This window comes from Hibiscus syriacus, unplaced genomic scaffold, assembly GCF_006381635.1.
Source record: "Hibiscus syriacus cultivar Baekdansim isolate YM2019G1 unplaced genomic scaffold, ASM638163v2 tig00011079_pilon, whole genome shotgun sequence".
NCBI classification, from domain to species: Eukaryota; Viridiplantae; Streptophyta; class Magnoliopsida; order Malvales; family Malvaceae; genus Hibiscus; species Hibiscus syriacus.
This window is the reverse complement of record NW_024062242.1, coordinates 997,804-1,022,802: the sequence shown is the minus strand read 5'-3', so window position 1 is coordinate 1,022,802 and position 24,999 is coordinate 997,804. Positions and strand designations below refer to the sequence as shown.

Here is a 24,999-nt window from a genome sequence, read left to right as displayed (position 1 = left end):
TGTATGAATGGTTAACCTGCATACATAGTGAAGTATATTTGATTAATTTAATTCATTCTTTCTTGTTCTGGAAATGCTATGATAATTGACTTAAAATTTGAATATAATTATTCATGAAAGTCTTAAGAAATGAACAATAAAAAGGAAACGGGACAGTATAAATGGTAGGAAATCATTGATCTTTGCAGTTCAATATATGATAATTTACTTTTTTTACCTAATTATTTATCATTATATGACAATTTTAAGATGGTGACGTAGTATAACGTAAATATAAATTTTAATGAAAAAATTAATATCTTGACCTATTTAGTGATTAGATGTTAAAATTTAATGCAGGAGTTGTTGGGTTCAAATCCCTAAATTTTCTTTGGTGACTATTGGTGTAGTTTACCCGTAAAATTATTATAAAAATAATGTAAATTTATTGAAGTGGTAGTTTTAATATTATCCTGGTTAAATATAATAAAAGTTTTATTGGTTTAAAATAAGTTTTTTAGTTTTTTTTAAAAACAATTAAGTTTTTCATTGTTTTTTTAAAACTTTATAAAGTTTAATTAAATGGATGATTTAATCGACATTAACTATATTGACGTGATGTTTAACTATTACAGTGAAGGGCTCTTATGTTCAGATTGAAATTGGTAAAGAGAAAGAAAAGGAAAGTGAAAGAAAGTTAAAGATAGACAAATATTACAGTTTTTTGAATAATTAAAATTATTTTTAAAAAAAAGAAGGAAAGGTGGGTAGATTACACGAGTGATCACTCAACTATTATTTCTTTTCATTTTGATCATTGATATTTTGATTTTATCAATTAGATTATTTAAGTATTTAAATGTTTCCATCGGACTACCAGTTGTTAACATTTAACAGAGATGGTGACCTAACAATTAGTAAAATTGACATAATTATACATTTGGTTTTCAGTATTTATATATTTTATTAATTTAATCTTGATTTTAATTTAATTGGAAAAATTAATCATTCAATCAGGAAGTGTCGTATGTCAACATTTAATTGAATGATTTTTTATATTAATTTTAATATTTTAGTTGAATATTTTTTACCAATTAGGTGATGACACCACTTATTTTAAGGGGAAAAAAATTAAAGAAATATGCAACCGCAGAGAGTTGAACCTAGGACTAACAATTACTCTAAGTGCACTTAAGTTGAACATGGGACTAACAATTACTTACACCTATGTTAACCAAATGAAGTTGAGTGATTGCTTCATTCATAAAAAAAAAAAAACTTGTCCTTTATGACTGTAAATTTAGAACTTTAGGATATTTTATGTTAAGAAGGCTTTAACGTATCACGTCAGTTTTTCTTAACAATAATTAACGACGGTGACAATGATGAAATCGAATTAAAATTTTAATTGTATAATGTAAGATTTCAAAGTTAACTACCAAAGCCAGAGACCTCTAAAAATTCAGTGACCATGAGTGTCATTTACCCAAACAAATATTACATTTACCTTTAAATGGTATTCAACTGTGGTGGCTAGCTAGACATATGTTACGTGAGGAGAATTGGTGCAAGTAATTGGGAGTGAATAATTTTGACCTATAGATGGCAGCGTTTTGAATGTCCAATGTTAGGTGAGTATCAGCCGCAACAGCTTAATATAAATAATCTCACTCAGAAATCAGAATCGCAAATAATTTGAAAAGTCGAAAACCAAATTTTCTGGCAACTCCCAACCAAATTCAATCGTCATTTGTGAAGCACCTGGAGAAGAATATTCTCTTGAGAAAAATCCCATTCCCATGGAACAATCTCAAACCGACCGAAACCCCAAAACCCAATCCATCCCGCCTTACATGAAAGCCATTTCCGGTTCCGTCGGCGGTGTAATGGAAGCCTGTTGTTTACAGCCCATCGATGTGATCAAGACGAGGCTGCAGTTAGACCGGACGGGTAATTACAAGGGAATCGTTCAATGCGGAGCCACCGTGTATCGAGCCGAAGGGGTGCAGGCTCTTTGGAAAGGTTTGACGCCCTTCGCCACTCACTTGACGCTCAAGTACGCGTTGCGGATGGGTTCCAATGCGGTGTTTCAGAGCGCGTTTAAGGACTCGACCACCGGTTCGTTAAGTAACCAGGGGAGGCTTTTGGCTGGTTTCGGTGCTGGGGTTTTGGAAGCCCTTGCGATCGTCACTCCTTTTGAGGTCAGTTGTTTCGGATTCATAACTGATAATTGACCAGTAGATTTTACGTTAAGTTGAATGTATCTTAGAAAAATATGACCATGTTCATGTGAAATGCATATATGTTTTCTGAAATATATAATACGGACAGGATGGACTAGAGAGTATTTATGTTCGAAAATTTTAAATTTTCATATAATTTAGATTTTTTATATTTGGACTGGCTTTACGACTGCGAAGGTGGTGAAAATTAGACTGCAACAACAGAAAGGGTCGAGTCCAGAGCTTCTGAAGTACAAAGGTCCCATACATTGCGCTCGAACAATCATCCAAGAAGAGGGCATCTTCGGGCTTTGGGCAGGAGCCGCCCCGACTGTCATGCGTAACGGGACGAACCAAGCCGCAATGTTTACGGCCAAGAATGCTTTCGACGTGATATTGTGGAAGAAACATGAAGGTGATCAGACAGTCATCCAACCATGGCAGTCCATGGTATCAGGGTTCCTTGCAGGAACAGCCGGTCCGGTATGTACCGGTCCCTTCGATGTCGTCAAAACTAGACTGATGGCTCAGAGTCGAGACGGAGGCGAGTCGAAATACAAGGGTATGATCCACGCTATCCGAACCATATACGCGGAGGAAGGAGTTTGTGCATTGTGGAAAGGATTGCTGCCTCGGATGATGCGGATACCGCCTGGCCAAGCCATAATGTGGGCTGTTGTAGACCAAATAACTGGTCTTTACGAGAAAAGATACTTCTATAGTAGTGCAGCATTATAAACTTGCATCTCACCCTATTTCCCCCATGGATTTCAATACAATTGCAGGTATAAAACCTTGGAAACCCCCATTTTTTTAATTCTTGAATCCTAAATACCATGCCATGTTGGACTTGTACTTTCTTTAATCATATTACAGTGGTGAGAAAAAAAAATTAAAAAAAAAAACTAATTTTAAAATTAGTGGAAAATCATCTTTGTTCCACCATCTACGTGGGTCTTGAAGTCTACTTAATGCCTCTTATATTTATCATGTGACTCGTTTCAATGTTCGTACAAGTATGGGTTAAATAAATATAAACTATTTTTTATAAAAAAAATATATAAAATACATGTTTTTTAGACTTTCAACACATATGTGACACTATTTTAATTGTCATTGTTTTAAGAAATAATAATAAATTATTATGCCCTTTGAATCAGTAAATTAAAATATAACTTTAACACGAGTTCAAAAAATTAAGAAAGTAAAGTCCATATCATATTCAAATATAAATAATAATATGTGGTGGCCGGAATAAGGAGAGTATAAGGTCGTACTCACGTTTTCCCCACCATCCATAGTGAGTCTAATTTTTATCCCCACCTCTATCTCACCACCCATATAACATGTACTCATCCTCATCCAATTGAATACGAAGTGAGATAAAATTGTGAAACCCAACTTACGAGCATCCATAATTAAGACTTTCTTATTGATATTTTACATTTATGGTTTAAACCCTAATTCGTGTCATTGACTCGCTCTATAAGAAATATATATTTGTTGATTTTATGCTTATAAAATTAAAAAACAAATATGATGGCAACTATTTTAACAAAATTGGAAGTTTTACATTTTCTTAGTATTCATAAAATAGTTCATTTTATTAATACTTGAGTTAGTTTTATGTTTGTAAAAAATATTATTAATTGAATGCCAGTTTAATGAAAATAAAATTGTGAATTTATTTATTTTATTAATTGTATATTATGGTAAAGTTTAAATCGAATAATTTCCTTCATCACGTTGAATAAACCTTCCTCTCCTCTAACTATACCACCAAAAATTCTTCAGTTCCTCTCCTCCCATATAAAGAAAACTAACACTATTCCATGTCAAATTGAGTAAAAGGGAAAGAAGACTTCCACCTTTTAAGACAGCAACAGCCCAGGACAGTTCTTGCTCCCAATTGCAGAGCCCAAGGATCCCCTTCCAAATGCTAGCCAAATAATAGATGTCGTAACCGGTTTTCGTCCGGGCACGAAATATTTATTTGGCGAGAAAATTGATGTGAATAAATGGTTTTGAAAATAATTTGGGAGTCGCCATCGGCCTTTTGGGTCAGGTAGGTCGAATACCTAAAAATTATCTTTTAACAGAGTTTTTAAGAAAACATCAGTTAAAAGATGAACTGATCTGCGTTTATAACCAAAAATTCTTTCTTTTTAATAATAAAAAGGGATTCGTGGTCGGTTACGTTTAGGGAATGATTAGTACCCCTACAACGCCCAAAATTGATACTTTTTAATTATAAATTGTCTCTATTATTAGAAATTTAAAAATTCAAAATATATTTAATTTATAATCCTATTATTTCAAAATTATAATTATGAGAAAAAAATAATTTATATATATTTATAAATAAAATATTTATTTATTTAGAAATATCAGAAAAGGAATTCTAGGTGCCTTAAGACAACTCTTTTCTTCGATATTAATAAATATTAATATAATAATTTAAATAAAATTAAATTATAATTTTTTATAATATTTAATTTTAAAAAACCAGAATAGGACATCCAGTTGTATTAAGACTGCCCTTTTCTTCGATATTGAAAAATAAATATTAAAATAATTTATGGAAAAAATATAAATTATTATTTATTATATATATATTTATATGACTACATAATAATAATAAAAATAATATTTAAATTTATAAACAAGTAAAATTAAAACAATAAAATTACAATTAGAACTATATATTTAAAAAGCAGTAAAATAAAAGAAAATATTTAAAATTAATGACTAAATTAAAATTAAATACCTAATTCATAATTAATTATTTAAAATTATAAGGATTAAACATGATATTTTCCTTATTTATTAATTTAGTGACTAAAATAAAATTATATAAAATTTGAATATCATATTAAAATAAATTAAAAATATAAACTCAGGATTAAAATATTATTTATTAAAATTAAAGGATTAAATATGTTATTTATCCTAAATATTTATAAATACGGTTAAGGGCTAAAATATAAATAAATAAAATTTAGAGACCAAATTAAAAGGATTATAAATTTGATTTAGTGACTAAAATGTAAAGATTACAAGTTAGGATGACTGCGGACGGGATTTAATAAAAAAAATTACACAAATAGCCCTCCCCAAAATGGCGTCGTTTGGGAAGGGCTATTTAAAGCCAAAAACGGCTGGCCCGAAGGGCCAGCTCTCATTTCCCCGTTTTTCTTCTCTCTCAAACAGAGAGAGAGCCAAAGTTTTCTCTGGCTTCTCTCTAGCTTCCCTCACCGGAGGGAAGCCGGTCACCGGGCGGCAACCGTCTGCCGCCGTAATTCCCACCGCCGGCCATCAAATCTGGTGGCCGGAAAAATTTATTTTTATACCACAACGTAGATCGGACCGTCCTAATGACGGTTCCGGTGATCTTTTCTCCTAAATAGCTCCCGATCGGAGCAAATCTAAGAAAGTACCTTCGATTTTCGAAGGTTTTGGTGACGTTTGAAGAGGTCCGGCGGTCGTGGCTTCCTCGGTAAGCTTCTCTCCTTTGTTTTCTTTTGTTTTTGGTTGCTGTGTTGTGGGGTTTTTTTTCCTGTTCTCCGTTCTTCCTCTCCTCTTCCTTTTTTTTCCTCTATTTTTGCTGGTTGTCGTGTGTTTTCCTTGCAGGTTGGGTGATGGCTTTATAGCCATCACCGGCGCTTGTCTCGGACCGGTCCTAAGGGTGGAGTTCGGTGAGTCACCGAGCTATAGTAGTGACTCACTCTAGACTTCAACGTGTGCGGCTGCTCTGAGTCTTCTGGAGTCTTCATCGGAGGCGTGGCACTGGTTGAGCGTCGGCAATGGTGTTGGCAGCAGAAGAGGCGCCGCGTGGCCCTAGGGTTAGGAAACCCTAGGGCTTCCTTTGCTGGAACCATCTGGGCCGTTGGATCAAAGCCAGATCCAACGGCTGTGAGTTGAGGCGGCTGCTGGGATGATACAAACCCTAAATTAGGTTTAGGGTTTACTATGGGCTTTTGGATCCGGGCCACTGTATTGGGCCTTCAATTTGGGCATGTAATTATTATTATATATATTTTTATATTATTATTATTATTTATTTATTTATTTATTTAATAATAATAATAATGTATATAATAATTATAATAATAATAATAATAATAATAATAATGGGTAAAAAATTTAGTATCTTCAATAGCATTCAAAGAAAAGGTGGTTTCTCATCTCAGCAGCCACCTATCATCAACCATCAATCCTATCTTCTTCACCAAGCCTATGGAGGAGAACAACAAGCCAAGATATCACTGCATGCTTGGGTACATGCAAGGGAAACCAAACAAAAAGCTTGTGCTAGACCACCCTTTCCCTCCCTGCTCTTAATCTCAGATCATATATTCTTTAATTTGCACCTCTCTCCAAAGCGATGGTCACGAGCTGAATTTCTTATCGAAATTTTTTCTCTCTAAAGTTCCAGCTTACAGAGCCCTTAACCTAATATTTTTTTCATAAAATTTTTTAGGAGCAATATTCTTATCTAATCATATTATAAGTGTATTCATTTATAATTTTTTAAAATATTTTAATTATTTAAAAATTTAGTTCATGATCAAAATTTATTTTTTATATTATTATTTTTATGTGATTAGATCGATAATTTTACCACTAGATACCGGTTCAAATCAAACTGAGTTTCAATGAACTTAGAAAGCCGATTAAACCTACATGTAAATTGCACTAAAGTTGCATTCCACATGATATACACGATTTGTTAATTTTGTATTCATAAAAAGGTTTTTTGTTCAATATGATATACAAGAGGATGTTCAAACATTTCTTATCGTATTTAAATTGAAGATACTCATTTTTTTTCATTTAAATATTATTTATATTATCATTATTATTATTATTATTATTATTATTATTATTATTATTATTTTATTATTATTAATAAATATTATTACAGGCCCAAATCAGATTGGACCGGCCCAGTTACAAAGGACCCAACTGGCCCAAACCCATCCGGAAACCCTAAACCCAGATTAGGGTTTGATCTCTAACCCTAGCCGCCTCATCATCACAGCCGTTGGATCTGAGAGATCCAACGGCCCACACTCATCCAGCACAAACCCTAGGGTGATGATACCCTAGGGCCACGCGGCCGCCACAGCTACTCCTACGATCTCCACCGCTGCCACGTCTCGTCGGAAGCTTCCAGAAGCGCCACTCCAGCCGCACACATGTCGCCCTAATAATGAGTCACCACTGGAAGTCCGGTGACTCACCAGACTCCACTCTTTTACCCGGTCCGACGGCCACACCGGTGATGGCTATAAAGCCATCACCCAACCTGCAAAGAAGAGAGAACAACAACCAGCAAAAACAGAGAACGAAAAAAATAGAAAGCAAATCACTAAAACAACAAGGAAAGGAAGGAGAGAGACTTACCGTGGAAGCCACCGCCTTGATCGGAGTCACCACCGGCCTCTAGACGTCACCAAAAACCTTCGAAAACCGAAGGTATTTTCTTAGATTTGCTCCGATCGGGAGCTATTTAAAAGAAAAGACCACCGGAACCGTCATTAGGACGGTCCGATCTACGTTTTAGTAAAAAAAAAACTTTTCCCGGCCACCGAGTGTGCTTCTCTCTGTTTTAGAGAGAAGCGAGAGAATTTTTTTCTCAGAGAAGAGAGAGAGAGGGAAGAGAGGAGAAATGAGAGATGGCCCTTCGGGCCAGCCGGTTTTGGACTTAAATAGCCCTCCCCAAACGACGTCGTTTTGGGGAGGGGTCTGTTTGTAATTAACTAATTGTTAAATTCCGTCCGCAGCCATCCTAACTTGTAATCTTTACATTTTAGTCACTAAATCAAATTTATAATCCTTTTAATTTGGTCTCTAAATTTTATTTGTTTATATTTTAGCCCTTAATAGTATTTATAAATATTTAGGATAAATAACATATTTAGTCCCTTAATTTTAATAAATAATATTTTAATCCTGAGTTTATATTTTTAATTTATTTTAATCTGATATTCGAATTTTATATAATTTTATTTTAGTCACTAAATTAATAAATAAGGAAAATAGCATATTTAATCCTTATAATTTTAAATAATTAGTTATGAATTAGGTATTGAATTTTAATTTTATTATAATCTAGTCACTAATTTTAAATATTTTCTTTTATTTTATTGCTTTTAAATATATAGTTCTAATTGTATTTTTATTGTTTTTAATTTTACTTGTTTATATATTTAAATGTTATTTTTATTATTATTATGTAGTTATATAAATATATATATAATAAATAATAATTTATATTTTTACATAAATTATTTTAATATTTATTTTTCAATATCGAAGAAAAGGGCAGTCTTAATACAACTGGATGTCCTATTCTGGTATTTAAAAATTAAATATTATAAAAAATAATAATTTTATTTTATTTAAATTATTATATTAATATTTATTAATATCAAAGAAAAGAGCTATCTTAAGGCACCTAGAAGTCATTTTATGATATTTCTAAATAAATAAATATTTTATTTATAAATATATATAAATTATTTTTCTCATAATTATAATTTTGAAATAATAGGATTATAAATTAAATATATTTTAAATTTTTAAATTTCTAATAATAGAGACAATTTATAATTAAAAAGTACCAATTTTGGGCGTTGTAGGGGTGCTAATCCTTCCCTAAACGTAATCGACCACGAATCCCTTTTTATTATTAAAAAGAAAGAATTTTTGGTTATAAACGCATATCAGTTCATCTTTTAACTGATGTTTTCTTAAAAACTCTGTTAAAAGACAATTTTTAGGTATTCGACCTACCTGACCCAAAAGGCCGATGGCGACTCCCAAATTATTTTCAAAACCATTTATTCACATCACTTTTCCCACCTAGTAAAAAATTCGTGCCTGGACGAAAACCGGTTACGACAGCTTGGCGACTCCGCTGGGGACCGTCAAACTTTTAAAATCAATTATAAATTGTCTCTATTAATTATAAATTAAAAAAAATCATATATTTGATTTATAATTCTTTCTTTTTCAAATTTTTTTTATATACTTATTATTTTCATAATATTTATATGTATATTATTAATGTTTCATTTTATTTTATTTCATTATTTATCTGTCAGAGGTTTGAACATTTCTCCTCACACACAACACTTGCATTGCATAACATAAAGCTCTATAATTGAGTTTGTCCCTTTTAAGTGGGAGTGAAAGCGACGTCTTCGTGAGAATTTATTCTCCGTGTCAGACCTAGCAAGTAACTTTCGGGGTTCATATGCTCTATGTCTTCGTGAGAATTTATTCTCCGTGTCAGGCATAGAGAAATGTATCCCCTCGAATTGAACTCGATCCACTTTAGTCTGTGATGGACTAGGATTGAGGGTTAGCAACCCAATGGGGCACTAACAAGGACAATTCGGGTACATTTATTCTTAGATCTGAAACCTTGCATATAATAAACCCTAGAAACTCTTCCGATATGAAGTCATGCCGAAATTTTGTCCATAATAGGTGTACACACAGGAGAAATGAATTCTAACTTTCCTTTTAATTTATTTATTTATTTTCTTACTGATTAAATTACATGTAAATTTAAATTATTTAAATTATGAAAAAGCATGTTTAAATAAAGATATTTAGGTAGATATTATTATTAAATTATTTCTCCTTTATTATGTAAACTAATTCATTTCTTTTTATGTGTTCTTTATTTCTTCTGTTTGCATAGCATCATACAGGATAAAAGGCATTGATCCTCGTGTTAATTGTCTCATTTGAAAGCCTTCATTCATGGATAAAAAGTGTTCAAATCAAATAGTTCTAAACTCAGAAGTAAGACACTGGGCTGAGGACTTACAAAGACAAGGAGGAGACAGTCTGCAAGATGACTATGTATCTGAATTAGCCACTTATGCTCCAGTTTCGCTAAAAAGAAATGACATGCAAGATTTGCGAAGCATTTGGGAAAGTTGAGACTCGAACAAAAAGTTGCAGTTTTATCAGACTTACGGAGACATCCCATATTTGCTCTATGTCGAAGTTGATGATGACTTACTTCGAGCCCTAATTCAATTCTGGAATCCAGGGTACAATTGCTTCACTCTCAATAAGGAAGACTTGGTCCCTACTATTGAAGAGTACACAACTTTGCTACATATAGAAGGGGCTTTGGAGAATCGAATTTATTCAAAGTCAATTAAAACTCAACCCTTTCGAGTTAAATTAGCAAAGATTGCCGGGGTACGAGAAGAATGGGTGGCATCCCGTACAAAACAAAAGGGCGAAAGCGAAGGCATTGCTTGGACCAACATTAAAGAACTTATTCAGAGTCATCCAGACACTAAAGTACGATTAGATATATTTGCTCTGGGTATGTATGGTGTGGTCATCTTCCCAAAAGTATTGGGATATATTGAAGCTGCAGTAGTAGATTTGTTTGAGCAGCTACCAAAAAAGATTAATCCTGCTTCTGCAATTCTAGCAGAGACTTTCATATCATTAAATGCTTGTAGAAAGCTAGGAGGTGGACGATTCTCAGGGTGTACCCAGTTGTTATATGTTTGGATCCGTAGCCATTTCTGGAGGACAGAAAAGGTTTCATACCGGTGCTTTAATACGGATTACTCACGATTAAAAGAATTTCTGGAGCAAGAATGGCCGAAAGAAATTAAGAAAGATATGTGGATTAATGCCTTTCAAAATCTGCAAAGCAATGACATTGTTTGGCGAGCCCCGTGGCAAATCCAAAGGGAATTCTTTTACAAATGTGGTGATTACAACTGGATAATGCTGCTTGGATTGTGGGGAGGAATTGTATATGCACCACTTCTGGTCATAAGACAGTATGAAGGTCGTCAATTTATACCTGTCACCTCTGGATTACATTCATCTGAGTTCTCATTCCATAGCAAAAATTATAAAAGAAATATCATGGAAGCCGTTACAGCTTGGAAAACAACTTTTTGTATCCGAGCTAAAGCAGCAAAAGAAATGCTAACTCCTGATTATGAGGAATGAAGATCTATCAGGAAAAATGAAAATATTCCTCTACCATATCAAAATGAGGATATCTCTATGGAAGATCGCATTAAGGTGGTTCCATCAGAGATTGAAATCCTGAGAGCTGAGTTTGAAGCAGAAAGAGAAGGCTGGTCGAGAGAATTAGAGCAAATGAGACGAGATAAAGCTATGTTGGGTGTTGACATTGACTTTCATTCATCACAATGTGTAATGTTGAGAGAAAACAAAGAAAAAGTTGATGGTGAATTTAGAGCATTAAAGAAAAATTACCAGGAGTTATATAAATCCCGGAAAGCATCAGGACCAAGCCGATCAACAGTACAGATGACCAGAGAATTGAACATCGAGAAAAGTCGAGTTGAAGATCTGAAAGGAAAGAATAGCCGTCTACTCAAAAGTCTTGAGAAAGGAAAGCAAAAAATGGAAGATTTTGAGGTTGACAGAAGAGAGCGAATTATAAAACACAGAGCTGAACACCGCGAAATCATGAATGAAATGCAAAGAGAAAGGGATCGAGCCAAAGATTTAGAAGAAATGAAGAGTGATATTCTTGATAAATTTGAGGGTGAGAAAAATATCATGTTCAAGGGATTTGAATCTGAAATGAACCAGCTGATTGCCGAACTTGAAGTCAGAGGCCAAAAGATTGAAGAGTTCAATATTGAAAAAGGAAAATGGGAGCTGGAAAGAAAGAATTTTAACACCAAACTTGAGGTAGAGCAAGAAATGGCTAGCAATTGGATGCAAAGATGCAGAAACAAGAATGTTCAAATCCAGAAGCTTAATCAAAGAACGCAAGAAGCACGAACAAAACTTGAAGAAGATCTGGATCAGTCTAGAAACAAAAATGCAGAGTTTAATGCTTACATTTTGCAACTTGAAGAGTCATTATTTCAAGAAAAGGTTCGTCTAGGACCTAATGATCTCAAAGAAAGTAATGAAGAAAGTGCTTCACTGCGAAGACGCATTAGAGATCTTAAAAAAACTCTGCACAATTGTCAAGTCAGAATCACTGAGTTAGAACAAACTCTTGAAGGAACTAATGAACAATGGCAAAAGTCAACTGATTTCTATGTAGAAAGAAGTGAAGAAAGAAGTAATATGGTATTCGAAGACATGGTACAAATGAGCGAAGTTGCTAGATATATTGGGGAACTAGTTGTTGAAGCTAAAATAATTGAGCATCATGTTGATCCAGTTTCTAAGTTCGGAAAGAAGGTGTCATGGCTAATGAAAGAAATTATAGAGCTTAATAGGAAAGCTACGCCTTATCTGTAGTTATGAACTATTATAAAGAAACTTTTGTATGCCGATGAAAGTTGTTCTATGACAGTTAACTTTTTGGATCAATACCTTTTGCATACATGCATTTTGCATACATTCATTATTCATTGCATTATTTTCTTTATGTATAATTTTTATTATTAAGATAAAATTCATTAATTAAAATTTGAAAAAATTTATAATAATATCAGAAGATTTTTCAATCGTAGTTATTCTGGCCAAAAGAGAAATACAACATCACTACGGTACTAGACAAGCTACTAAGAGAATTATGGAGGATAAAATACAACGTATTGAGGAACAGCATAATAAAGAACAAGCAGAAATGAGAATGAAGCTGGAGAAAATTGAAGCCAGTATTGCAAATTCACAAGACAGCATGATGCAGAAAATAGAAGACATGTTTAAAAGGCATGCTATCATTGGAAAAATGCATGAAAATCCTGTATCTTTCGACCAAGAACCTATGTATCCTTTAGGTTTTCCACCAGAACCAATTTATCACTCTGGTACTACACCTATACAAATCAATGCTCGCACATCAGTATTTCAAGAAGCCAAACCACATGAAAATCGACAAGTGGATCCTGCATCTTCAAGCAAAAATCCACTTATATCAGATGTGAAAATAGGGGATTTTAATACTGAGCATTTAATCCCAGATTTGAATGAGCTGAATGAAAAAGAAAAAGTAAATGAAGAATTGACCAGACAGATCAAGAGCTTAGAAGAACGAATGAAATCCGTGGAAATAACTGAATTATTCTATGGGTTTGACGCTAGTGAGTTGAGTTTGGTTCCAGACTTAATTCTCCCCCATCAAGTTCAAAGCTCCCGAATTTGATAGATATGACGGTACCACATGCCCTTCATCCCACATTACTATGTTTTGTCGCAGAATGGCAGGATATGTGAAAGACGAGAAATTGTTAATTCACTGCTTTCAAGATAGTTTGACAGGACCAGCTATAAAATGGTATACTCAATTGACCAAAGCCAACATTAGATCCTGGAAAGATCTGGCTAAAGCATTCTTAGAGCAGTACCGCCACGTAACAGACATGGTCCCTGATAGATTGACTCTCCAAAATTTGGAGAAAAAGAATAACGAAACGTTCAAACAGTATGCTCAGAGATGGCGTGACACGGCAGCACATGTTCAATCACCTTTGTCAGAAAAAGAGGCCACAGTAATATTTGTCCATACATTGAAAGCTCCTTATTTAAATCATCTAATGGGGAATGCAACTAGAAATTTTGCAGATTTGGTCATTTCTGGAGAACTCATTGAAAATGTCTTGAAAAGTGGCAAAATTGAATCAAATGAGGGGTTTAGTTCCAAAAGACCTATGTACCAGAAAAAAGAGAATGAAGTCAACAATGCAAACTCTTACAACAAGGATTCATCGAAAAGTGTTACAATAACCCAGCCAAGGGTTAAGAAAGAGGAAACAAACACTAATCGAGCAGAGTCCAGAGGATCTCGAAAGGAAAATGAAAGGTTGTCTTTTACACCTTTACCAGTACCATATGTTGAGATCTATGATTTACTGTTAAAAGCATATGTCATACGGCCCTATCCTTTGGTTCCCATACAACCATCATTCCCTCCATGGTATGATGTAAAGGCACACTGTGTTTACCATGAAGGAATTACGGGTCATTCTATTGAAAACTGTTTGGCATTCAAAAGGGTGGTTCAAAATTTGATCAACACTAGAAAGTTGGAATTCAATTCACCATCTACATCAAATCATCCATTGCCAAATCATGGAGATAAAAACGTGAATGCAATTCAGGAAGAGAATAGAAAGAAAGCAAAAATTGACATTTCTGAAATTAAATCTCCTTTTGTTTGGATATTTCAACAACTCTCTTTAGCCGGTATAATTCCACAACAATTCATGCCAAAGCATAATGAAGGCAAGAATTATTGTGAATATCATCAAGAGAAGGGGCATGAAATTCAAATATATCCTGAGTTTAAGGATTTGTTGCAAGAATTGATGAATAGCGGAGAGATAGAATTCTTTGAAGAAGAACCAAGGAAAAAAGAAGATGATGTTTGCTCATCAGAAGATTCTAAACCTAGTCAGAGAACAAGTGATCATGTGATCATTAATGTAAAATCTTCTACGGTGATTCCTGCACCAACAAAGCCGAAAGTAGTTATCACAACTCCTTTACCATTTCCATACAAAGATACCCGCAGGGTACCTTGGAATTATACTACCAATGTTTCAATGGTAGGAGGATCTGTTTCTCTAGAAAAAAACAGAAGAGAAAATACAGAGTCTGGGTTCGACATCTGAAGCAGTGAGTGAAGTCGGTTTCTTTACAACAAGTGGGAGATGATACTCTTCCGAAACATCCAATGCCTCGGAACAAGTGAAAACAAAAGGAAAAACCATGGTAATACCCTCCAGCATTCAATGAGCCTGTAACAGAAAAACAAGCGCAAGAATTTTTAAAATTCCTGAAACATAGTGAGTATAGTGTGGTTGAACAACTACACAAACAACAAGCGAGAATTTCTATTCTTGATCTATTGATGAATTCAGAAGCACATAGAAATGCTTTGATGAGAATACTTAATCAAACATTTATCCCTGAAGATATATCCCTCAATAAACTTGACAGAATTGTGGGACATATAGCCGCTGACAATTACATAACATTCACGGATGATGAAATACCTGAAGGCAGAATGGGGTCAGTAAAAGCTTTGAATATCACTACACATTGTCATGGTCATGTTTTGCCAGGAGTATTGATTGACAATGGATCTGCTCTCAACTTGATGCCTCTAGTTACACTTCAAAGAATGCCTGTGGATAAATCACACATGAAGAGTTATCAGAATGTAGTACGAGCCTTTGATGGTACTCAAAAAGAGGTGCTTGGGAAAATGGAAATATCGTTGTTAATCGGACCAGTCGTGTACAATATTGACTTTGTGGTGATGGACATCCACCCTACATATAATTGTTTATTAGGGAGGCCATGGATTCATTCAGCAGGAGCCGTTCCTTCTTCATTACATCAGAAATTGAAATTTGTTGTTGATGGACAACTAATATGCGTCGGAGCTGAAGAAGAAATCATTGCGTTTATAACAAGTGATGTTCCATTTATTGAAACCAATGATGATGCTCTTGAATGCTCTTTCCGAGCTCTTGAATTTGTCAATGCAACCTTTATTGCAGAAGGAAGCAAAATTCCATATCCCAGATTATCTGATTGTACCAAGATGACGGTGCGACAAACTTTAGGCATCGGAGCTAAAACTGGGAAAGGTTTAGGAAAGAATCTTCAAGGGATTTCAGTTCCTGTAAGTATAAAGATGAAGAAAGATCGTTTTGGGCTTGGATTTAAGCCCAATTTTTAGCAAAAGGACAAAGAGATGAAAAGAAGGTGTGAAGATAGAAAGGCAAAGTTGAAAGGGGAAGAAATCCTTTGGGAACACATGTTTTTCCCACAATTGAAGACCACATTCAGATCAGGAGGAACAATTAATGTAGAACAACAGCTTGTTGAAGCCTTTAAAGAAGAAAAGTTGACGAAAGATCAAAGCATAGTTGAAGAAGCTATGAATGGATTATTTATCAACATGATCATGAATGACAACAAGACTGGCAAATACTTGGATAGGATTCGCCCATGTTTTCCTGGAGAAACACTCAACAATTGGACCACTGAAGATCTTCCTATAGTTTTTAATATTAACGCAGAGTAATATTCAGAACTAATCTTTATGTTTAGCTCAAAAGTATGAAAACTTTTTGTTATCTTGTAAAGGAAATTATGTTAACCTAATATTAAATATAAGAAATTTTCTTTAAAATTTTCAGATGGCAATCATTCTTTACATTTTCTTACATTTTTACATTTATTTATTTCATAAATTTACTATATTCTTTCAGAAATATGTCCGACTTAAATTTGCAGGTGTCACAACGTTAATAGCATGTTCATTCCTAAATTTAATCAAGAGATAAATTTAGAGCAGCCCATATGTCTGGAAGAAATCAATGGGTGTGAGGATGAACTAGAATGTGATGTTCCTACTGAATTATTAAGATTGGTAGAAAAAGAAGACAAACAAATTCTACCTCACAAAGAAGAGATTGAAACTGTAAATTTGGGAACAGATGAAGAAATAAAAGAGGTGAAAATGGGTACTACTCTGACAATCCAGATAAAACAAGAATTGATAAATCTTCTTCAAGAGTTCAAAGATATCTTCGCTTGGTCTTATCAAGATATGCCTGGTTTGAGTACAGATATAGTAATGCACAAGCTTCCAATCAATCCAGAATATAAACCGGTCCAACAAAAGCTCAGACGAATGAGGCCAGAAATGTTGTTGTAGATCAAAGAGGAAGTGATGAAACAGATTAATGCAGGTTTCCTACAGGCAGCTAAATACCCAGAATGGGTAGCCAACATTGTTCCCGTACCAAAGAAAAATGGGAAAGTTTGAATGTGTGTGGATTACAGAGATCTCAACAAAGCTAGTCCGAAAGATAGTTTTCCATTACCCCACATAGACACCTTGGTGGATAATACTGCAGGACACGCATGGTTTTCATTCATGGATGGCTTTTCAGGATATAATCAGATAAAAATGAATCCTGAAGACATGGAAAAAACAACATTTGTAACCATGTGGGGCACATTTTGCTATAAAGTGATGCCATTTGGATTGAAAAATACAGGGGCAACATATCAAAGAGTCATGGTAACTTTGTTTCATGACATGATGCACAAAGAGATTGAAGTATATGTAGATGAAATGATTGCCAAATCCCGAACGGAAGAAGAACATATTCAAAATTTGAGAAAGCTTTTCCAGAGATTGAGGAAGTATCAATTAAAGCTCAACCCCGCTAAATGCACTTTTGGGGTAACTTCCGGGAAACTTTTAGGATTTGTGGTCAGCAAAAAAGGTATCGAGATTGATCCAGATAAAGTAAAAGCAATTCAGGATCTTCCACCACCCAATACAAAAAAAGAAGTTCGAGGCTTTTTGGGAAGATTAAATTATATATCTCGGTTCATTTCTCAATTAACTGACAAATGTGATCCAGTGTTCAAATTACTTCGAAAGAACAATCCTGAAGTCTGGAATGATGAATGTCAAGAAACTTTGGATATTATTAAGAAATATTTATCCAATGCCCCCATTTTAGTATCACCAATGCCTGATAGACTGTTAATTCTCTACTTGACGGTCTTCGAAAATTCGATGGGATGTGTACTAGGACAGCATGATGAATCTGGAAGAAAAGAAAAAGCCATTTATTATCTGAGCAAGAAATTTACTGATTGTGAAATTCGATATCCACCAATACAAAAATTATGTTGTGCTTTGGTGTGGGTTACTCGAAGACTCAGACAATATATGTTATATCATACTACTTGGCTGATATCCAAACTTGATCCTTTGAAATTCTTAATGGAATCATCAGCTTTGACAGGCAGAATGGCTAGATGGCAAATGTTATTATCTGAGTTTGATATTGTATATGTCAACCAAAAAGCGATAAAAGGAAGTGTCATAGCTGATTTTCTGGCCAGTCGTGTATCAAATGATTATCAGCCTTTGAGTTTCAATTTTCCCGATGAAGATTTGTTGTGCATATCCATTAATGAAGAAATCAGAACAAATGATGCATCTGCATTTTGGAAGCTTTACTTTGACGGAGCATCCAATGCTTTGGGACGAGGAATCGGGGCAGTGTTAATTTCTCCAGAAAATATTTATTATCCCTTTACAAGTAGACTGGAGTACTTTTGCACCAATAACATGGCGGAATACGAAGCTTGTGTCATGGGATTGAAAGCAGCTATAGAAAGAAAAATCAAATGTCTCGAGATATATGGAGATTCATCGTTAGTGGTGTATCAATTACGAGGTGAATGGGAAATAAAAGATCCCAAATTGTTGGAATACCGAAATTTTACCCTCGAATTAGTGAAAGAATTTGAGAGAGTCACCTTCAATAATCTCCCTCGAGAAGAAAATCAAATGGCAGATGCTTTGGCTACATTAGCTGCTATGTTTCAGGCAACTAAGAAAGTTGATATGATGCCAATCAAAATGCAAGTATATGAAATTCCTGCACATTGTTATAGTGTGGAAGAATAGGTAGATGGTAAACCATGGTATCATGATATCCTGCAATATATCAAAAATCAAAGTTATCCACAAAACGCATCTGAAATTGATAAAAGAACCTTGAGAAGAATGGTTGCTGGATATTTTCTTGATGGCGAGATTATGTATAGAAGAAGCAATGATCAAATGCTATTGAGATGTTTAAATACCAGCGAAGCCAGAAGCATCATTGAAGAAGTACACAGTGGAATATGTGGAACACATGCAAATGGTCTTTCCATGGCTAGAAAAATAATGAGATATGGATATTATTGGGCTACCATGCACACAGATTGCATTGATTATGCAAGGAAATGCCATAAATGCCAGATATATGCGGATAAGATTCATGTACCCCCATCTCCTTTACATGTAATGACAGCACCCTGGCCATTTTCTATGTGGGGAATAGATGTCATTGGTGCAATCACACCAAAAGCATCGAATGGACATTGTTTCATCCTTGTGGCAATTGATTATTTTACCAAATGGGTTGAAGCTGCTTCATATGCCAATATTAAGAGGTCCACAGTCTGCAAATTCATAAAGAAAGAGATAGTTTGCCGGTATGGCCTACCAAAAAGGATCATTACAGATAATGCTCTGAACCTGAACAACAAAATGATGACAGAACTTTGTGCACAATTTAAGATCAAACATGCAAACTCAGTGGCATATCGTCCAAAGATGAATGGGGCAGTTGAAGCAGCAAATAAGAATATCAAGAGAATCATTAAAAAGATCACTGAAACTTACAAAGATTGGCACGAGAAGTTACCTTTTGCTTTATATGCATACCGAACTACTGTTCGAACATCTACTGGGGCAACACCTTTTTCTTTAGTCTACGGGATGGAAGCAGTCTTACCAATTGAAGTTGAGATTCCATCGCTTCGAATGCTGAGAGAAACAAAATTGGATGAATCCGAATGGACCCAAGCTAGATTTGATCAATTGAACCTTATTGAGGAGAAAAGATTGAAAGCTATTTGCCATGGACAGATGTATCAGAAACGGATGATGAAGTCTCATGACAAGAAATTACATCCAAGAGAATTCCAAGAGGGTGATCTAGTACTAAAAAAATCTTGCCTATACATAAGGATTTCCGGGGGAAATGGATGCCTAATTGGGAAGGGCCATATGTTGTAAAAAAGGCTTTTTCCGGAGGAGCGTTGATCTTGGCAGAAATGGATGGAAAAATTCTGAGAAATCCAATAAACTCGGATTCTGTCAAGAAATATTATGCTTGAAGAAAAGAAAAAAAAAGAACAAAAAAGAAAGAAAGAAAAAAAAAAGAGAAAAAGGATGTCAAGATGAAAACTCGCAAAGGGCATCTTGTAACCAAAGGAAGGATTTGAGTTGAAAACCTGAATGGGCGGCTCAAATGCATATTGATATTAGGCATCTGGAAATTGAACCCTCTTAAGATTTTGATAGTTTGGGAGAAACTTCACATCTACAAGCATTCTGACAACATTTGAAATCTTCCAGACAAAAGCTTACATCAGTACTCTAAATTGTGTCAATTTGATTAATTTAGAAATACTTATGCTAATAATTTGTTGAGTCATTTGAATTTTTATCATTCTTATGCTTGCCATAACTTTGAGTACAATTCTATCTATTTATTAACAAATTCCAAGTTCAATTTATTTGAGATTCAATTTATTTTCAAAAATTCAATTTATTCTTCTATGAATTAACATAATTTTGAAATAAGTTAAAGATTTCTGAATATCACTTTATGTTAATACTTTTAAAAGCATGGAATACAAAGTAAGCAAATCATCACCATCATAAAGCCATGAACAAGTCATTATTTGCACTCTGGTTATATAGGGTAACATTGGTTACAGTATTCCAAAAGTTGAAGATGACAAGTTTTACTGTCAACTAAACCGTTCCATGATTCGAAAAGAGTGGAATATATTGGAGCAGCAGAAGAGACAGTTTGTTGTAGCAATCCTTGCAAGTAAATGCACCAACAAGAATCTTCAAGCCCATGAATGATGTTTATTTCTTCCAGTAAGGTTGTTACACTGGATGCCACCGACAACAAGGTCGAGGCCGTTAAAACTATTCATCAATTGCTCCAACCGATCATCATTCAGTTCTTGCACATCTATTTTCAAAATTATGCCAAGACAGTAAAAGGCAACATCTGCATCATTAATCCCAGAGAAAAGAGACAGGACTTTGATACCACCATGGAACATATCTCTTTACAGATCCTTGTATATGGTTTTTAGGGAAACCTAGAAGTATTTCCACCTCATCAGATTCAAGTGGAACAAGTGCCGTGTGCTCATAGCATCTTCTGGAAGTGTTCATTGAGTTATCTGATCTGGTTTGGTATGAACCCCAAAAACCAATCATTGAATTTAGAAGATGAATGTGCTCATAGCATCTTCTGGAAGTGTTCTTTGAGTTATCTGATCTGGTTTGGTATGAACCCCAAAAACCAATCATTGAATTTGGAAGATGAATGTGCTCATAACATCTTCTGGAAGTATTCTTTGAGTTATCTGATCTGGTTTGGTATGAACCCCAAAAACCAATCATTGAATTTGGAAGATGAATGTGCTCATAATATCTTCTAGAAGTGTTCTTTGAGTTATCTGATCTGGTTTGGTATTAACCCCAAAAACCAATCATTGAATTTGAAAGATGAATGTGCTCATAGTAGAAATACGAAGACCCAATAGCATCTTATGGAAGTGTTCTTTGAGTTATCTGATCTGGTTTGGTATGAAACCACAGAACCAATCATTGGATTTGAAAGATGAATGTGCTCATAGTAGAAATAAGAAGACCCAATAGCATCTTCTGGAAGTGTTCTTTGAGTTATCTGATCTGGTTCGGTAGGAACCACATAACCAATCATTGGAATTAAAAGATGGACTGCATGATCGTCTTCATTAAGAAGCTTTTTTTCAAGCTTCTTCTGCTTATTCCTTTCCCAAAAATCATAGCCCAAGTTTCGCCTTTTCTTGAAATTGGGATCATTGCATAATGGCTTCCTATCTTTTACCGGAAGAAGTGCGTCAGCAGCCTTAGCCATTTGAGCATCACATATAAAATCTGTCAATTTTGCAATTGATGAATCTAAACCACATCTCTATGACTATTGAAGACATAGCATTTGAGTGTCCCATTTTCATCAAGTATAACAGTTTACTCTCCTCATCAGAATTCAGGATTTTCTCGGTATCAAAAGAACTATCGATATCTGTGAAATCATCTTGAGAGATCACTTCATAATTAGATGAGTAGTTATCAGAATCAACATGTTACATGAGCACAAACTTTTCAAGAGCCTGTGCCATTGAGTTTTGTTCTCAAGAGATTTTGTGACATTATATCTACATCTACAATTGTCAAAGATGATAGATTCTCCGATTTGAAGAAGAAAGATTTATTGGATTTCTACACAACTGAAGAAATACTCAGTTCACCAATTTGAAATCAAATAAACTTAACATTCATGCATCATATTTAGGCATTTGCAAAAATAAGTGCATTTTCATTAATTTCATCCATGTTGAATTTTGACAGGATTTTTAAAGATTTTAACAAAGATTCAAATCCATCATTTGATGGATCAGCTTCTCCAGAGAAAGTTCATAATGAGAAGAACTCATCTGAAGAAAAAAGAAGAAGTTCATAATGAGAAGAATTTGTTCAACTTTTTGTTCAAATCCATCACTTGATGGATCAGCTTTTCCAGAAAAAGTTCATAATTAGAAGAACTCATCTGAAGAAGAAAAAGTTCATAATGAGAAGAACTCATCTGAAGAAGGAAGAAGGAGTTCATAATGAGAAGAACTCATCTGAAGAAGGAAGAAGAAGTTCGTAATGAGAAGAATTTGTTCAACTTTTCGCTTGAATTCATCATTCGATGGATCTACATTGCCAGGTAGAGTTCATAATGAGAAGAACTCATCTGAAGAAAGAAGAAGAAGTTCATAATAAGAAGAACTTTTTAAACCTTTTGCTCGACTCTATCCCAGAAGGAGATAGATCAACATCAACATTTCCAGAGAAAGTTCATAATGAGAAGAACTCATCTGAAGAAGGAAGAAGAAGTTCATAATGAGAAGAATTTGTTCAACCTTTTGTTTAAATTCATCATTTGATGGATTAACATTGCCAGGTAGAGTTCATAATGAGAAGAACTCGTCATCTGAAGAAGAATTTGTTCAACCTTTTGCTCAAATCCATCACTTAATGGATCAGCTTTTCCAGAGAAGTTCATAATGAGAAGAACTCATCTGAAGAAGAAGAAGTTCACAATGAGAAGAGCTTGTTCAATCTTTTACATAATTTTATCACAGAAGCAAATAGATTAGCATCAAACTTTCCAGAAAAAGTTCATAATGAGAAGAACTCATCTGAAGAATAAGAAGTTCATAATGAGAAGAGCTTATTCAACCTTTTGAATGACTCTATCACAGAAGGAAATAGGTCAACATCATCCCCAGCGGAAAGTTCATAATGAGAAGAACTCATCTGAAGAAAAAGAAGAATTTATTCAACATCTCCATATTAATCAAGTGAAGTCAAATGAAAAAAACTTATCATCTTTTCGTCTTTGCTCTATTCTTGTTAACACAAGAATAAGCAAAGAGGGGCAGCTGAAGATACTCATTTTTTTCATTTAAATATTATTTATATTATCATTATTATTATTATTATTATTATTATTATTATTATATTATTATTAATAAATATTATTATAGGCCCAAATCAGATTGGACCGGCCCAGTTACAAAGGACCCAACTGGCCCAAACCCATCCGGAAACCCTAAACCCAGATTAGGGTTTGATCTCTAACCCTAGCCGCCTCATCATCACAGCCGTTGGATCTGAGAGATCCAACGGCCCACACTCATCCAGCACAAACCCTAGGGTGATGATACCCTAGGGCCACGCGGCCGCCGCAGCTACTCCCACCATCTCCACCGCTGCCACGTCTCGTCAGAAGCTTCCAGAAGCGCCACTCCAGCCGCACACATGTCGCCCTAATAATGAGTCACCACTGGAAGTCCGGTGACTCACCAGACTCCACTCTTTTACCCGGTCCGACGGCCACACCGGTGATGGCTATAAAGCCATCACCCAACCTGCAAAGAAGAGAGAACAACAACCAGCAAAAATAGAAGAAAAAAAACCAGCAAAAACAGAGAACGAAAAAAAATAGAAAGCAAATCACTAAAACAATAAGGAAAGGAATGAGAGAGACTTACCATGGAAGCCACCGCCTTGATCGGAGTCACCACCGGCCTCTAGACGTCACCAAAAACCTTCGAAAACCGAAGGTATTTTCTTAGATTTGCTCCGATCGGGAGCTATTTAAAAGAAAAGACCACCGGAACCGTCATTAGGACGGTCCAATCTACGTTTTAGTAAAAAAAACTTTTTCCGGCCACCGAAGGCGGTGGCTGGCGGCGGGGTCAACGCCGGCGAACGGCTGTCGGCCGGTGTGCTTCTCTCTGTTTTAGAGAGAAGCGAGAGAATTTTTTTCTCAGAGAAGAGAGAGAGAGAGGGAAGAGAGGAGAAATGAGAGATGGCCCTTCGGGCCAGCCGGTTTTGGACTTAAATAGCCCTCCCCAAACGACGTCGTTTTGGGGAGGGGTCTGTTTGTAATTAACTAATTGTTAAATTCCGTCCGTAGCCATCCTAACTTGTAATCTTTAAATTTTAGTCACTAAATCAAATTTATAATCCTTTTAATTTGGTCTCTAAATTTTATTTGTTTATATTTTAGCCCTTAACCGTATTTATAAATATTTAGGATAAATAACATATTTAGTCCCTTAATTTTAATAAATAATATTTTAATCCTGAGTTTATATTTTTAATTTATTTTAATCTGATATTTGAATTGTATATAATTTTATTTTAGTCACTAAATTAATAAATAAGGAAAATAGCATGTTTTATCCTTATAATTTTAAATAATTAGTTATGAATTAGGTATTGAATTTTAATTTTATTATAATCTAGTCACTAATTTTAAATATTTTCTTTTATTTTACTGTTTTTAAATATATAGTTCTAATTGTATTTTTATTGTTTTTAATTTTACTTGTTTATATATTTAAATGTTATTTTTATTATTATTATGTAGTTATATAAATATATATATATATATAATAAATAATAATTTATATTTTTACATAAATTATTTTAATATTTATTTTTCAATATCGAAGAAAAGGGCAGTCTTAATACAACTGGATGTCCTATTCTGGTATTTTAAAATTAAATATTATAAAAAATAATAATTTAATTTTATTTAAATTATTATATTAATATTTATTAATATCAAAGAAAATAGCTGTC

General features: G+C 34.3%; 1 protein-coding gene across 1 annotated transcript; it reads left to right on the top strand.

Moving 5' to 3' along the window:
- Nucleotides 1–1,709: 1,709 nt before the first annotated feature.
- Nucleotides 1,710–2,939, top strand: LOC120204652 (mitochondrial succinate-fumarate transporter 1-like). Its single transcript, XM_039204709.1, has 2 exons — nucleotides 1,710–2,180; nucleotides 2,400–2,939. The coding sequence occupies exons 1-2, from the start codon at nucleotides 1,779–1,781 to the stop codon at nucleotides 2,937–2,939; spliced, it is 942 nt and encodes a 313-aa protein (XP_039060640.1). The 5' UTR covers nucleotides 1,710–1,778.
- Nucleotides 2,940–24,999: the final 22,060 nt, after the last annotated feature.

What these genes read in the sequence shown, in the direction of transcription:
- LOC120204652 (XM_039204709.1), top strand. Translation starts at nt 1,779, where the DNA reads ATGGAACAATCTCAAACCGACCGAAACCCCAAAACCCAATCCATCCCG. An exon ending in CGATCGTCACTCCTTTTGAG is followed by an intron (nt 2,181 to 2,399) that starts GTCAGTTGTTTC and finishes ACGACTGCGAAG; the next exon opens with GTGGTGAAAATTAGACTGCA.